The sequence below is a fragment of the Rhamphochromis longiceps genome, linkage group LG3 (assembly GCF_057381845.1).
Source record: "Rhamphochromis longiceps isolate RC_006_pf linkage group LG3, R_longiceps_female_GT1.1, whole genome shotgun sequence".
In the NCBI taxonomy this organism is placed as follows: Eukaryota; Metazoa; Chordata; class Actinopteri; order Cichliformes; family Cichlidae; genus Rhamphochromis; species Rhamphochromis longiceps.
Window position 1 is genome coordinate 23,548,908 of NC_140559.1, and position 15,801 is coordinate 23,564,708.

Consider the following 15,801-nt stretch of genomic DNA (forward strand, 5'->3'; position numbering starts at 1 on the left):
TCTTTATTTATTTTTAGCTGGTTTGCTAGAAATTGACCGGATTTATTACCATGTTCATAATTTTGTAGGCGTAGTCTTTGTACTAAGAATTTTGTTTTTTTATCAATTATCTCATTTAATTCTAGTTTTGTTTTGCGTATTTTGTTCAATGTTTCCTGATCTTGGTGGGACGCGTAGGCTTCTTCTAGTGATTTGATGTTTTTTTCTAATTCCTGAATATTTTTGTTTTCTTTTTTCTTTTTATGTGATGAGAAAGAAATTATTTTACCTCTCATCACAGCTTTCCCTGCTTCCCATAGAACAGAAGCTGATGTTTCGGGAGTGTCATTATAGTTCAAATATGAAGTCCACTCTTTTTTAAAATATTTAATAAAGTCTTCATCTTTAAGTAGTGATATATTAAATCTCCAGTTTTTTCTTGGCGTAGTATTATTCTTGTGCATTAGTGTTAAAGATACAGGACCATGATCGCTGACAGCTATAGGGTGAATCTCAGTGTCTGAAATGTCGTTCAGCAGTGAGCTGCTGACCAAAAAATAATCCAGACGAGAGTAGGAGTGATGGACATGTGAGAAAAAAGTATAGTCCTTACTGGTGGGGTGAAGGGAGCGCCATGCATCGCAAAGACCAAAGTCGCTCATATACTGTTTGATTATATTTGTGGACTGCCAATTACGCTGAGTTCCCGCTGTATTGAGCCTATCCATGTCTTCATTTAGTCCAAGGTTGAGGTCACCTCCAAGAACAAGTGTGCCATCTAAGTGTTCAGAGAGTGCACTGAAAAAACCGTGAAAGAATGAGGGATCATCAACATTTGGACCATATACACTTGCAATACATAGCTTTTTATCACGTATAGATAGTTTAATGATTAAGAATCTGCCCTTTGGATCTATAACTGTATCGAGTACTGTGAAATTAATATTTTTATGTATTAAAATTGCTGCTCCCCTTTGTCTAGAATTATAACAAGCTGAGAACACATTAGGAAACTCAGGTGTTTTAAGTTCATTCGAACCTCTAAGAGGTCTGTGGGTCTCTTGTAATAGGACAACATCTGCCTGTAGATATGATGATTGTAACTAGGGTTTGGGTGAATGATATGTAATTTTGGGAAAATGGCTTGATTGGTCAGTTGATTCTATAAACTTATGTAATGTAGTAGTTGGCTGTAGAAGTGCTTGGGGAACAGAGGGTGCTGCTTGTGTAACTAAGGAGGATCTGTCATGAACCTCTACAGTAGCAGTGCTGTGGAAGGGGACATTGATTTTTACGAAGCATCTCACATTGTGTAGCAGTACCCATTGGTTTAGACCAGCCATACAATCAGTCAGGGGAAGAACAATTATTGTTCATGTGTGTTTTTCTGGCATTTTCCCTGAATGGTTCAGGAAAAATGCAACTTCGAGTTTGAAGCTTGTATCTGTTTCATATCAGCCATCATTAGTTTAATTATTTTAGAGAATTAAAATGATTATTTAGGAAATGCTTAGGAGAATTACCAGAAATATGGATTTTATGCTTGTGAGGAATGGTACAAAGCAGCATAAGCCTGACTCTCAGAACTAAATCAACAACTGTATTTGGCTGCCTAACTCATTTTTAATAAAACAATATAAATTGCCATTCTTGTGCAGTTTTACTCCTCTAGGGGGCACAGTTACCCCATTACAGGCCATAACAAATATATTTTCCTAAATACGCCACCATCTGATCTTAATCTGTTACACAATGTTAGAGGCAAAAGGTACAGAAACCTGTGTTTCTGGCTGACTTTTTACTAAAGGTATTTCAAAGACGTAAACAAGAAGAAAATTTGTAGGAAAGAACCTTAAAATAATTTTTTTTTTGGCATGTAAAATACTTTTTTTTAAAGTTCTGAGTTCAGGTTAACCCGTGAAACCTGAAAGCGGGAAACTGGAATGCAGGAATCAAAGAGTAGCCAGGAATATTGCTTAGTCTGGATCCACTAGGATTTCAAGAAGTGCTGCCTGACTAACAACCTGATTTAATGTCAGGGCCTAAATGACAGCTGAACCTGCTAAATCACTTACACTTTCACTTACTTAATTCGTTAATTGCATCGCTCTCTTTTTTCCTTTTATCTCATTGGTTCAGATTCTTTGTCTTTCCTATAGAATAGCGACATTCTTAAAAACTGTACCAATTTTCTTGGTACATTTTCTGCTGTGCACCTCAAGTAGTGGTGAGAGAAAACCACACTACACTGTAAATCTCAAAGAGGAAGGAGGTGGGCTTAACTGCTGTAAGAAATAGTCTGAACCTCATGTGACTTAACGATACGATGGGACAAACCACTCTGCTTTGCCTGCTCTGTAAGTATAGACATTTGCCTATATTATAAAATAATTAATTATTAAAATTTGTCTATATTATAAAAATTACATTACTAATGTCAAAGTTGTACAAAAAGAACACTAAGCTTTTACTTTCAAAGTTGCAGACTTTAATTTTACAAGACAAATTGAACTCTAAAACGTGAGTTTCAACATAAGGAAACAAATGCGATGACCAAATGTGCAAAAAAAAATATTAACTGTTTAAAAGCTGGTGTATGAACTTTGTAGCTACCGATGAATAACATATTCTTTTGTGGGGGGGATTTTACTGTTATATCTTTTTCACACATTTGAGGTATGAAAGGCATAAACTTCAAGAAAGAAGAAAAGAGCTCTCAGGATACAATCACCGTTGAAATGACCAGAAGAGGTCACCTGTAAAACAAAACACTAAACATTAAACTGGTTAAAACTTTTCTTTTGAATGTGATGATGTTTTCATGGATTTAAGCTGGATGCACAGATGCCTTCCTTTGGGTTAAGTTACAATACAATACAATTTTATTTAGATAGCACATTTAAAACCAAAAGTACACCAAAGTGCTTCACAGTAGTGCAATAGTCATTGTTATTAAACATTAACAAAGTACAAAAACAAGCACTCGTACTATCAGATGGGAAGCACTATTTAAACCAGGAGTGTGGGTTAAATAAATTGACCAGATGATCTTAAGGCTCGACTAGGAGTATACAAGCTAAGAAAGTCGGCAAGATAGCTAGGCGCAATGTTATTTATAATTTTAAAGGTAAGCAACAAGATTTTAAAATTAATACGATATTTGATGGATAGTCAGTTTAAGTCAGTGTGAACTGGAGTAATGGAAGCAAATGTTCCAGGAGACAAGCCGCAGCATTTTGAACAAGCTGAAGTCTATGAAGATGGATGGCAAATCCAATAAAATGAAAACAGCGGGGTGACCTGAGTCAGCAATTAAAAGAAGATCGTTAAAGACCCTCTGCAGAGCCGTTTCGGTACTGTGGCGTGGTTTAAAGCCAGACTGAGATTTATCACTAATACTATTTGTGTTTAAGTAGGCCTGTAGTTGCAATAACACAATTTTCTCCAATACTTTAGATAAGAAAGGGAGTTTGGAGATCAGCCTATAGTTTGCAGGATCATTCTGGCTGCTCTTTTTTTTAGAACAGGTTGCACTATCACATGTTTAAAGCGGGACACACAGCCCACTAGTAATGATAGTTCATCATCATCCAAGATAGAATATAAGGCCCAATTCCAACAAAACCATCCACCATCCAGAATTCGAACTGCTCAGCTGTTTAATTAATCTCTTGAGGGTGGACAGTGAAATTGGCTCAAACTGATAGAAAGTTGACATTCATCCTAAAGTAGGAAGAAGATTCACCACAGAAGGGTGTAAAAGTGAGGCCCTTGATAATAAATTTTTTTCTTGTAAAATGATTTAAAAATTGCTCACAGAGAGCTGCGGAGGCCAAAACTGACATTCCCGGACAAGGATTGATCACAGAGTTACAGATTTTGAACAGGATTCGGGGGTTGTGGCTATTAGTCTCAACAATATCCAACAGGAAAGCAGCTTTAGTGAAAAGAAGGAAAAGAGACAGATAGAAATGCATGAGGCAAAACATGAAATCTCAAGACAATAAAATGAAATTGGGCCAAGTGTGCAAAGAAAATCTGAAGTGGTTTAAAAGCTGTTATTAATTACAGTGTTTAAGATGTACTTCTACCTTTGACCTGTTTCAAAATTCTACATGTTGTATGAGTATATACAAAACTATATAGAAAGGAGATGGATGCAGTTTTGTTTTGTTCAAAAGTTGAACGAAAAGAAAACAAAGGAATTGCATGTTGAAGTGTTTCAAGACTGTTCTATCAGCCAAAATTAGCCAAAATTAAATTATTTCCCTCATATACATGACCTTTGATGAACTCCTTAATTATGAGTTTGGACACCTTACTATGTATCAATAAAGACATTGTTCGATAATCATGGCTTTTCCAAGGGTAGCCCTAGTGAAATGTAGGCAGAGATCAAACCCAGCCATTTTTAATGGAAAATGAAATGAAAATGAATCGCCTGAAATATAACAGAACCCACACATTTCAGAAAGCAGAAAAAAAAAATTAAAACGATTAATTGACATCCGAGGGGGAAACAGCTACTGTTAATTATGAATGCATCTTGTTAACTGAGCTATCTAGCAAATCCCAGAAAAACTCATTGGTTCTACCTGCTTGTCCAAATTTGCCAAACATGGTCTAGTTTGTTCTGCACAAGCTGTCACAGTAGCTACTTCCTTTATAAAATATGGTATCTGATCTTAACCAGAGTTAAAACTAACAGACTCATTTCTCTGCAGTGCAGACATCTTTGCTCATCAGCAGATCAACACAAGGTAAGTAAACCTCTTGGAAAAAAGTAACATTTTCAGTGCGTGTGTGTTTCTATATTTTTTTGCTATATTACTAATGAAATATTCACACGAAATACAAGAATGTGAACATTCTACACATGATGCAATAACAGTGAGTGTAATAAATTCTCTCACAGCTCATTTGACTGTGAGTCCCAGCAGCTCTCAGTTGTTTGAGAACGAGTTTGTGTCTCTGAGCTGTGAGGATGTTCAAAGCTCTGCTGGATGGACTCTGAGGAGAAACACAAGTCAAGACATCAGTAGTGAGTGTGGACCTGGTTGGGGAAAACCAGCTGGTTCTTCTTGTAACATCAGCTACACTGACACAGTTGACAGTGGAGTTTACTGGTGTGAGTCCAGAGAGGGTCCCATCAGTAACATGGTTAACCTGACAGTCACTGGTAAGCTGAGTGTGTGGAGTTAGTGTTGATGAAGCTGTGTGTAAATGGATGAAATGCTGTAGTTTGTCTCTGTGTTGAGGTGGATCAGTGATCCTGCAGAGTCCTGTCCTCCCTGTGATGGAGGGAGATGACGTCACTCTGCTCTGTAAAACAAAGACCACTCCCTCCAACCTCCCAGCTGCTTTCTATAAAGATGGCTCCCTCATCAGGAAGCAGCCTACAGGTCACATGACCATCCAGCATGTTTCCAGGTCTGATGAAGGCCTCTACAAGTGTAACATCAGCGGTCATGGAGAGTCTCCATCCAGCTGGATCACTGTCACAGGTGACACACTCACCTGTCTGTGTTTCTGCAGGTTTCAACATTCACAATGTGACGACAACTTAATGACTGTGTTTGCTTTATTTTAGGGGAAGACACCACCACACCTCCACCTACATCCACACCTCCACCTCGTTCTACTTCTCTTCCTCCATCACTTGCTCCTCCAGTTCTCTTTGTGTTGTCATTTGTTGGGTCAGTCTGTGTTGTGACTTTACTGGTGGTACTGGTTCTGCTGGTGAGACGACTTGTTAAAAGGAAACTTAAAGGTGAGGAGATTTCATGGTTTCTCTCTTTTCAGCTTCAATTTTTAGTCTTACTTCATTCACATAGTAAGCATATATAGCAGCTGGATAGCGTATTCAGCTTTGGAACTTCAGATCATCCCTCCATGATGTCTAGATCCAGTAAGGGTCCCCAGGCTAATCAAGCCTAGCCTACCTTGAACATAAGCAAGCAAGAGCAATAACTGGTGTCATATACTGCCCTTTACTTTCAGTGACAAACAACAATGGAGCCGAAATCAAGCCAATATCAGTCACCATCTAATGCGGGATTTCCCAAGGTGCCCTGTCCACACTGCTGTTATAACTTTGTGTGATTATCAACAAGACTGGCTACAGATCCCGACTAAGGAAAGGAGCAAATCTGAACTACCTCTTCTATATGAATGGCATCAAGCCGTATGCCAAGAGTGATTGATAAAACCTCCAGTTCAGTGGAAGGCTCTAACCTATACTTCCCAAATGAAACATCTTTTGCCTGGCTTTGTATTTGCCATCAGTGACATCCGTAGTGGCTCATTCTGCAGCATTATTTGTCCTTGAGATGCTTTCAAAGAGTTGAGACATACTTCAAAATGACAAACTGATTTCAGGTCACAGACAGGAAGGCAGAGATAAGGAGACAGGGCCTGCTATTACAAGACAAAGATCAACACAGCACTAGCGTAACATCACAAAGTGTTCTGGTTATTGTAGGGACCACAGACCTGTTTTGATGATTGTGGGCCATAGATTGCAGAAGCAGCATGCTTCCACTACCCACATGGCCTACTTTTAATCCTTTGGGGGGCGGGGGTTCAGCTCTGTTTTCAGTTTCAAAACAAGACATTTCTGTATGAAAAAAACTTTTCTGTTCTTGTATCCTGTCTTATTTGTACCTGGGATAAGGTGCCTGCATCATCTGCACAGTTGCGTCCTCCCTAAAGCAGCTGTTTCACTGCTAGTCGCTGATTTAAGACATTTATTTTTTCATTATGTCCATTTGAATTTGAATACTGGAGACAAAAGAAGGGGATCAAATAATTTTGCATCATAATCAAAATATTAACAGCAGTACTTAAATGACTGTCTGCAGTGATGTCCTCTGTGTTTTATTGTGCAGAGACTGAACCAGCTGCAGTCTACTCAGCAGTGAGAACTGAAGACGTCAGTTATGGACCAATTATCATCAAAGAGAAGAAAAGAAAATCAAAGAAAAGAGGTACAGCTGCGCTTCTTTGTCTTCATCATGGATAAAAAATGAGAGAGTCCAGCAGATGTTGAGATTACTGTCTGCATGAATGTGACACTGTTTACTAATTACTGTTGAGCAAAGCATCTTTATTTAAACAGGGCTGAAGTCAGTGTGAGATCATCACAGTTTTTTCACGGGACGCAGACACGTTTCTTTCATCAGATTCATAAAGCTGTGTGCATGCATGCCTCGGCTTTAATTACATTTCCACTCTCATCTGTAGAAGTGAAAGCTCCTGCAATGCTTGAAGCAGAGACACCAAGTTAATTGTCCGTTCAGGCTTGTAAGGCCATCGCCTTCAGACTTTTTCATCTTTTCTGTGCATCATGGAAGATGCATGATGTGAAGTTATGGCAGAAGTCTTGACTAATATCTTTAATCATGTGTGGGTGTAGTCATTGCAATATTCATTTTTTTTTTGCATAGAGAATCACTATTTGCACCAAATGTTATAAGACATGTAAATATCAAAGAAGTGCAAAGAAGTGCAGCTCAGTTAAAAATATTGCAGTTAGTGTGACGTACATGCATCCCATGATTTTAGCATGTTTTCATGAAAACAGTGCTTTGATCAGTTGTTTGGTTTAATAATAACCTTCACTTCCAGTTCTGTTTTCTTCTTTCATGACAGTAAAGAAAAGGGTCAAATACTATATGAATACATAATAAACCTATAAATGCCAACAGTTTCAGTTTAACATTTTTGTTTGATGTTTGCTGCTGCAGCACTAAACAGATGTGTGTCTGTCTTATTCCTGTTCATACAACATAAAAAAAGAAGTGTAAATAATCGAAATAGTTTTTTTGTCATATTAAATGTAATGGTAAGTGCCAGTATGAATGTAGAACTGCACTGATGTCTTCTTTGTGTGTTTTATTGTGCAGAGTGTGATCCAGCTGGAGTCTACTCATCAGTGCGAACTGGAGACGTCAGTTATGGACAAATCACCATCAGAGACAAGGAAACAGATCAAAGACCAGAGGTACAGCTGCTCTTCTTTGTCTCCATCATGGTTCAGAACAAGTGTTTTTTTCCTTCATAAGGCCGATATTTGTTCTAAATATTGAGATGCTATTTGATTATCTGTTTATCTATCATCTATCTATCTATTTTACAATTCGTCTTTTCATTGGAACGTCACAAAAACTTCTAATTCATTACCTTTATGCTAACCATCATTTCATCGAATTTGAAGTGTGCACTTTGTTTTGAAAACTAAAAAAATAATGTGTTAGTGCAGTTTTGCAGTTTTTTAAAACTCAGTTTGCTTTAAAATCATTGTAAGTTTAGTGATCTCTGAGGATATTTAGATGTGTTTGCACTTTTTTGTCTCCATAGAAATGCATGCCTTAGTCTACTTTAGCTTATTAAAGACAGTACTATACCATGTAGGGTATATTTTGTCACAAAGTGCTGGTGTTTGGGTTTGGAGTGTTAGGATCAACTTTTCTAGCTTCAGTAAGAAGGCAAGCCACAGCATTCAGAATTTAATACAATTGCACATAGCTCAACATCATATTGCAAATATCCAGAGAAAATGAGAGGACCAAATCCAAAGTATGTCCTTTTTTAAAAAAAATTGTTAGGCGAAATTATAATGATGTAAATGTTTCCAGTCTCCTGGTCACGTTGGTGTACAAGACAGCCCATTGACTTCAAATATATGAACACTTCAGGAAAAGAAAATCATTCCCACTATGAAGATGTCATAGTGAGTGATCCAAACAACACAGCAATGTATTAATGATTAACTGCGTTTGAGATTTTGAGATTTCCCTTCTTCTTGTGTCACACTGTACTAAGCAATTTGTGGAGAACTCAGGACTACGAGGTGAAACAAAAAAGCTTTTATTGTTGGCTATTCAACAAGTTCAAAGCAAACCACAGACAAAGACTTCTAGGGGAAACAAGGAGCAGACAACTGTGAAAGTAGAACGGACAACTTGACATGAAAGCAGTGGGAGACAGACAATAAATACACAGCAGGTGATTGAACTGGTAGAAAAAACAGAAGGAACAAATTAATGTGACAGAGGACGTTAAATTAAACATGATGTACATGAGTCAAGAGCCCTAACAAAATAAAACAGGAAACAGAACAGTGGGACAGAAAATAAAAATAAACTCAGAGCAGAACAAGATGAGACAGTAGATCAATATATTATGTATGTTTTTTGTATGATGATGATGATGATGATGATGATTATTATTATGTATTGCTGATGCCAGAACAATAAACTATATTGTAAAACCTGGGCAAACAGCCACACTCATTATTTTAACTGAAGGCACATTCTTAAAGTAATAGAGTACTTCTTCGATTTTATCAAGAGTATTTAAAGCAAAACCCATGCATTATTTTAACTGTGACTGGTCCCATGTTGTTTGAACTTTTCAGAGTCGTCGCCTAGTCCTTGCTGAAGTCCAACCGCTGGAATCCAACTGCTGTTCCATGTGACCTGAGGACATTCATTACAAATCAGATCTGTATATATTGTCTTTAATCTTTTCAATAAACTCAAGTCAACTCCTACTCAAAGAGAAATGAATGTTTTTGGTAAAATAAAAGCTAAACTTCTTTAACGACTTTAAAGAAAAAAAATACATGTATATTTTCATCACCCTGTCTTTCAGCATCTCAGTATGGCCATAACAGCAACATGTATCTATATAATACATGTTATATGAACAATAAATAACAATACTACACAGCAAAAATGCCAGTGTTGATTTTTCAGTGTTAGTAGATTTCAACAGAGTTCCGAGTTAGTTCAACACTTAATCGAGTTAAAATAACACATCGGGAGTTGATTCCTGAAAAGTGTAAGTGTAGATTTTAGTCGTTACTGCATTTTAACACTGTGGGTGTTAAATTAGACCACACCTTCATTTCCTGTGGAGCTTCGCAATCCAGAATCTTCGGTCGCCATTTTTTCTTGCTGATGCGGTAAGTTTTATTCGGTTAAATATTAAGTTTTAGATTGATGTTAGAACAAGTAACATGATAACTAGTAAAAGAAATAGTATTTATATCAAAATACATCATCTTTAAGTGTCATATTTGAATTTTAACTGTTTTTGTTAAGCTGGGCTACTGCTAGCTAGAACTCTGCAAAGTACCAGTTTCTTTCCTAATATTCATTTAGCATAATCTGGCTATTGGCAGACTGTAATGAATATTACATGTTAATATATTTCAGTTTTTATTAAATGCCTTTTATTTATTTTCGAATTAAACTGCCAAAGCCTTAGGGTCAGTGGTCTCAAACTCGCGGCCCAGAGGCCACTCGTGGCCCAAAGGCCACTTGCGGCCCACGTCAGGTGAGGTGAAGAAGTATAATGCAATTTGGCCCTTAAAGTGACTTTTTTTTGTCATTAGCCAAAAATGATTTAATATAAAGGCAATGAGGGCAGAGTGTTACCGGCCCTCATGGGTAGTGTAGTCCGTGCTGCGGGGAGAACGTGTGGAACTGCCCCTCCCGTTGTGTGTTTGAGCGCGAGAGAGGGAGAAAGTAAGAGCTGTTACCGATGAGAAATGGAAGAAGAGAGCATGTAAATATAATAATAACCACTGCCGCCAAAATGAGTGCCTGGTTGTAAGAAAGCTGTTAAGATTCGACTGTACACTGTGTTCGCTGACAGTAAAGCTACAAGCCTGACAACCCAGCGTATTGGCCAGAGGTGTCATTACCACGGTTCAGAGCCGCGGACCTGGCCGAGGTAACAAGAGAGTACAAACATGTGGAGGGATTGGCTTTGTTAGTTCAGTGAGAGTCAAAAACTAATGTGTACACTTATTTCTGCATTTTTATTTTGTTAAATATGAATAAAATTACAGCAGAAGTGCTGCAAAGTGTCTGACCAGAAAGAGAGGACCATTGTGTTAATTTGGTAGTTCAATTAAAGGCATCGGTTAGTTAAGAGGGAGAGGGGGGGATGCGTTCATATTTGCAGTTTTGTCTTGTTATACAATATTTGAAATTTAAAAACGAACAAACCAAACGCTACATTGTCAGGAATATTTGTGGGGAGGGTTTTTATCGCTTAAAATATATAAAAAATAATAAAATAGAAATATGGTTCCTACTAACCCCTGTGATAGTTGAGAGAATACTGTATTGCAGTCATGTTACACAGCTTGTACTACTTAAAAAATGGATCAAGGATGTTTTTCTTAACAAAATTAATTTTAACTCAGTCTAAAGGGACTAGACATGCTAGATATTTTGCAAAGAAATGGTGTTATATGCTGGACCTTATTTTACTCTTGGCAGGTGGTGATATGCTGGTTCCCGAGAAGAGATGAACTAATCAAAGTCAGCTTTTCAAGACAGCCCCAAGACTCTTCGCAACTTGTGTTCAAATGTGAGGCCGTTGTCAGGTGATAAATGCAAGGAAGAGGCACTCAACTGACATGAAACATGTCAAAGACAACATGAAGGTGACATTTCAACATAGGCAAAAAGTGGTTCAAGAACCTGCCATAGCTTCTACTGTCCTGGACCTTTTCCCAAGATTTCTGGATACACCTGGCTTGGTAAGGCATAAAATAATTTAATGACTGCTTTGTGGTTCCTTTGTTTGTTTTCTTGTTAATGTGTTGTTTCTGTTGTTACACTTTGTGTTTAAGATTGACCAAGACTTCACAATGCTGTTTTTTGGGGAGGAAGTGTCTGGTAAGTTCCTTGCAAAGTGGCCAACATTCTTCAAGCCAAGGATCATCAAAGATTGCAAAAATCTGTCCCAGTGTACAGAATTGGATGAGCTGCTCATTTCTGCACAGCGTTACTCTAACGAGGCTGGTAAGTGTAAGTTGGAAATGGTAGATTTTGCATGCCTTTACAGCATTTGCTTAATTCCCACAACACAATATATCACTCATTTCTGTATGGTATGAAAACAAGCTTACAAACATGTTAAACCTGAAATGACATTTAATGTAGTTTGAACACAAAAAAAGTTACATAATCTTACTATTGTTATGACTCGATATCTACTTCACTTGGTGGCCAGAAGATTTTAAGTCTCTAGAAATGAATTTTTATACCAAGGCGCTGGAAAACTGCCTTATTAGAAAAATTATCAGGTGTCTAAAATGTCATCATGGTATTACATAACGTGGAAAAATGACTGCTGTGGTCCTTTAAATGACAGTAATTGTGATGATCTTAATTTCTATTCTGTAGTTTGGGACTGTGAGGCGGCTGCCATCTTTTGCTGCTTCACTTCACTCCAACATCTAAGGGAAGGACGTCTTCAAAGATTAGCACATCAGATGCTGCTCACCACCTAATGAAATTCATCAAGGTATGCTTTTTAGAATTGTATATTTCTCTTTTGATGAGAACAGATGCAAATTATCAACGGCTGATATTTTAAGATGGCAAGGTGATCCAACCTGCAGCAGATGTATCTATCCCAGACAAGCTTGGTGTTGCAGGACTGACATGTCATTGTTTCTATTAAAACTAAATGTACACATTGAAACAAAAATAATTGTGCGCGCGGAGTGAAACATTTTAATATTGTCATAATTTCAAACAGCAATGCCTCAACATCAGATTATCAATTTTGTTTAATGTGAATCACTTGGTTTCTTTCTCTCCCTCAGGTGGGAGGTAGCACAGAGGCTTTTCTTAAGGCTGGCCCCACTCAGCCATTCGTCCTGTGGGTTGGAGAAAGAAAGAACATCATCCAAAGTTTCTACCCAAAGTTTCTACATTGTCCTAGATCAAAAGGTCATTCCCTGTGTGACACAGATGGGAGATGCAGGTTTTGACAAGGCAAAACTTTTCAAGGCACATTTTTTAATTTGCCGTGTCCTTTGATAAGGCATTGGACAACTTCTACACATTCATCCAGACCATCAAGTGTATGGCATTGATGTTGGCAGCGTGAAGGACAGTCCTCGGGTCAATGAAACAAGAGGAAGTCTTCACTGTACGGTTTAAAGATATCCACTATTCAGCACTTTGACTGGAAATGTTCATCTGTTACATTTGCAAGATACACCACACAAGTTGCTCAGTGTTATTTAGACATTTGAAGTTCCAGCATGGTTTGTACCCAGGAAAGTTTTTACGTTTGACCTGTGGAGAGCCTGGATGTTCATTTATCTTTCACACGTACTCTGGTTACAAGCGGCACTTATTCCGAGCACATGGAGACTGCGTTCACTCTGAGGTCATCAACAATTTTGAGCCTGTACCTAACGATGGAACCTCTGTTTCACAGCCTGTAAATGTGGCTCATCCCATGACAATAACTACACCGGTTCCAGTTGAAAAAAGGCAAATACTGAACATGTGCAGCTCTGTTATTGCTCAAGTACAATCATCAGGAGTTCCTGAAAGTACTGTGCTGTGTTTAGTTGGTTCATTGGAGGAACTGGTTAATGACATCCATGCACATGCAAAACAATCTGTTGTCGACTGTTTGTCAACTGATACATCAAGAGAAACCTTAGAAAAAGTTGAGGATTGCTTTGATCAGCTTGAAAATCCATTTTCATGTCTTAACACAGAATCTAAAAGGATAAGATATTTTGAGCAAAAATGGAAAATAGTTGAACCCATAGAGCATGTTCTTGGTGTGCGTTTTGATGTACGCAAAGATAGAACAACAGGGACATACAGGCAAGTTCCTGTCAATGATAAATTCATGTACGTTCCTATCATGGGATCCCTTTCATCTATGTTTCGAAACAGTGAACTTTGTAGCAGTTTCCAGAAAAAAAAACTAAACATGGAGGGATTGTACAGAGATTTAAATGACGGCTCCTACTTCAAAAATCACAGTTTATTCTCACAACAAGAACATGCTCTCCAGATCCAGCTCTACTATGACGATTTTGAAACTGCTAATCCTTTAGGCTCAAAAAAGGGGGTGCACAAACTTGGTTGTATTTATTTTGTTTTGAGAAATTTGCCACCAGAGTTAAATTCTGTGTTGATGAACATTCATCTTGTAGCCCTTTTTCATTCAGAAGACTTAAAAAAATATGGGTTTGATCCTATCCTAAAGCCACTTGTTGATGATCTAAAGATTTTAGAGACTGAAGGAATGCAAGTGCCCTTTTCAGCCACACCTGTGAGAGGTTCGCTTTTTCAGATTACAGGTGACAACTTGGCTTTACATAGCATTTTTGGTTTTGTTGAATCATTTAGTGCAAACTATTGTTGTAGATTTTGTTTAACTGATAAGACAGAGTTGCAGTCAGTTTTTAGTGAAGATCATGTAGGCTTAACACTGCGTTCCAAAGAACTTCATTACAAACACTGTGGTGCCATTCAACAAAATCCTGCTTTGGCCTCAACATTTGGTGTAAAAAGAAATTGTTTACTCAATTCACTTCGGCTGTTCCATATTTCAGACAACTATGCTGTAGACATAATGCATGATCTACTAGAGGGAGTGGTGCAGTATGAGTTAAAGCTTGTGTTTCAGTACTTGATTAAGACCTCTTTGATATCCTTGAATTCATTGTCACAGAGAATTATAAGCTTTAACTACGGATATGCACAGAGAAGGAACAGGCCAGGTGGGCTAAAACTGGATGACAACAGCAAAGATCTTGGGCTTAATGCTGTGCAGTCATGGTGTCTTTTGCGGAATAGCCCATTGATTTTTGGAGATATCGTTTGCAGAAATGATGGACATTGGAACTTGCTACTTTTGTTAGTTCAAATTGTGAACATTGTTTTTTCACCCATTATAACTCATGGCATGACTTGCTATTTGAAACATCTGATTGCCGATCATCACAAGGCTTTCAAATCTCTCTTTCCAGAACGGAATTTGATTCCAAAGCACCACCTAATGATCCATTACCCACGCTGCATTAGAAAAATTGGGCCACTCATACATATGTGGTGCATGAGATTTGAAGCAAAGCACAAGTTCTTCAAAAGATCTGTAAAGAACTTTAAAAATATCACAAAAACACTAGTAAAAAAACATCAGAATCAATTTTTTCATTTTGAAAATTTTTATTTTAAAAGGTTACAGTTCGGCCCCATTAATGAAGTCTTGGCCAGCAGCTTAAAAGGCAGTGAAGCACTGAATAAAATGTTTGATGTTTCTTCTATTGTTTCTACAACTTCCTGGGTCAAAAGTTATGGTACAGAATATCAAGTTGGGATGTATGTTTGTTCTGGTGTTGAAAATGAGATGCCTTTGTTCAGTAAGATTGTCAGTATAATTGTTAGCGATTTCAATACTTATCTTCTAACTTGTAAGGTCTCAACAGTATATTTCAATGATCACTTAAATGCATTTGTTATTGAGGATGGATTAGATGTCTTTGCACTGATCTCTGTAGATGATCTGGTGTACTATAGACCTTATGATAGGCAATTTTCAAATGGCACTGATGACAAAATGTACATTGTCCCATACTGTAATTTTGTATGACTTGTTTACTTGTGGTGTATCTGAATACAAAGTATTTTGGAACGTTAATGTCTTGTATTTCTTTGTAATGGGTGGATGTTGGGGGTTAATTGTAGCAGTAGAGATATCAGAGATTAATGGGAGTTTATTGTAATCTGGTGGTACTAATGATTTGACTGACACTAGTGTTAGTGTTAGAAAATTAACACTATTCAGAGTTGAATTTTTTAACACCAGGGCTAGTGTAAAGTACCACCAACACTATTCAGTGTTAATTTTTAACACTTAACACCAGTGTAGAATATTTTTGACACTGGTCAGTGTTACTCAGTGTTAATTTTTAACTCTGTGCAGTGTTAAAATAACACTAGCTCGTTGTTAAAAATATAACACTTTGAAAAGTGTTAATTT

General features: G+C 37.5%; 1 protein-coding gene across 1 annotated transcript; it reads left to right on the forward strand.

Annotated features, from left to right (window-relative positions):
- Positions 1-1,919: 1,919 nt before the first annotated feature.
- On the forward strand, positions 1,920-15,459 carry LOC146673521 (high affinity immunoglobulin gamma Fc receptor I-like). The gene is made up of 12 exons (XM_085401822.1): positions 1,920-2,336; positions 4,704-4,739; positions 4,895-5,158; positions 5,238-5,483; positions 5,570-5,749; positions 6,867-6,965; positions 7,884-7,981; positions 9,398-9,946; positions 11,274-11,536; positions 11,630-11,801; positions 12,186-12,306; positions 12,611-15,459. The coding sequence occupies exons 1-8, from the start codon at positions 2,306-2,308 to the stop codon at positions 9,455-9,457; spliced, it is 1,014 nt and encodes a 337-aa protein (XP_085257948.1). The 5' UTR covers positions 1,920-2,305; the 3' UTR covers positions 9,458-9,946; positions 11,274-11,536; positions 11,630-11,801; positions 12,186-12,306; positions 12,611-15,459.
- Positions 15,460-15,801: the final 342 nt, after the last annotated feature.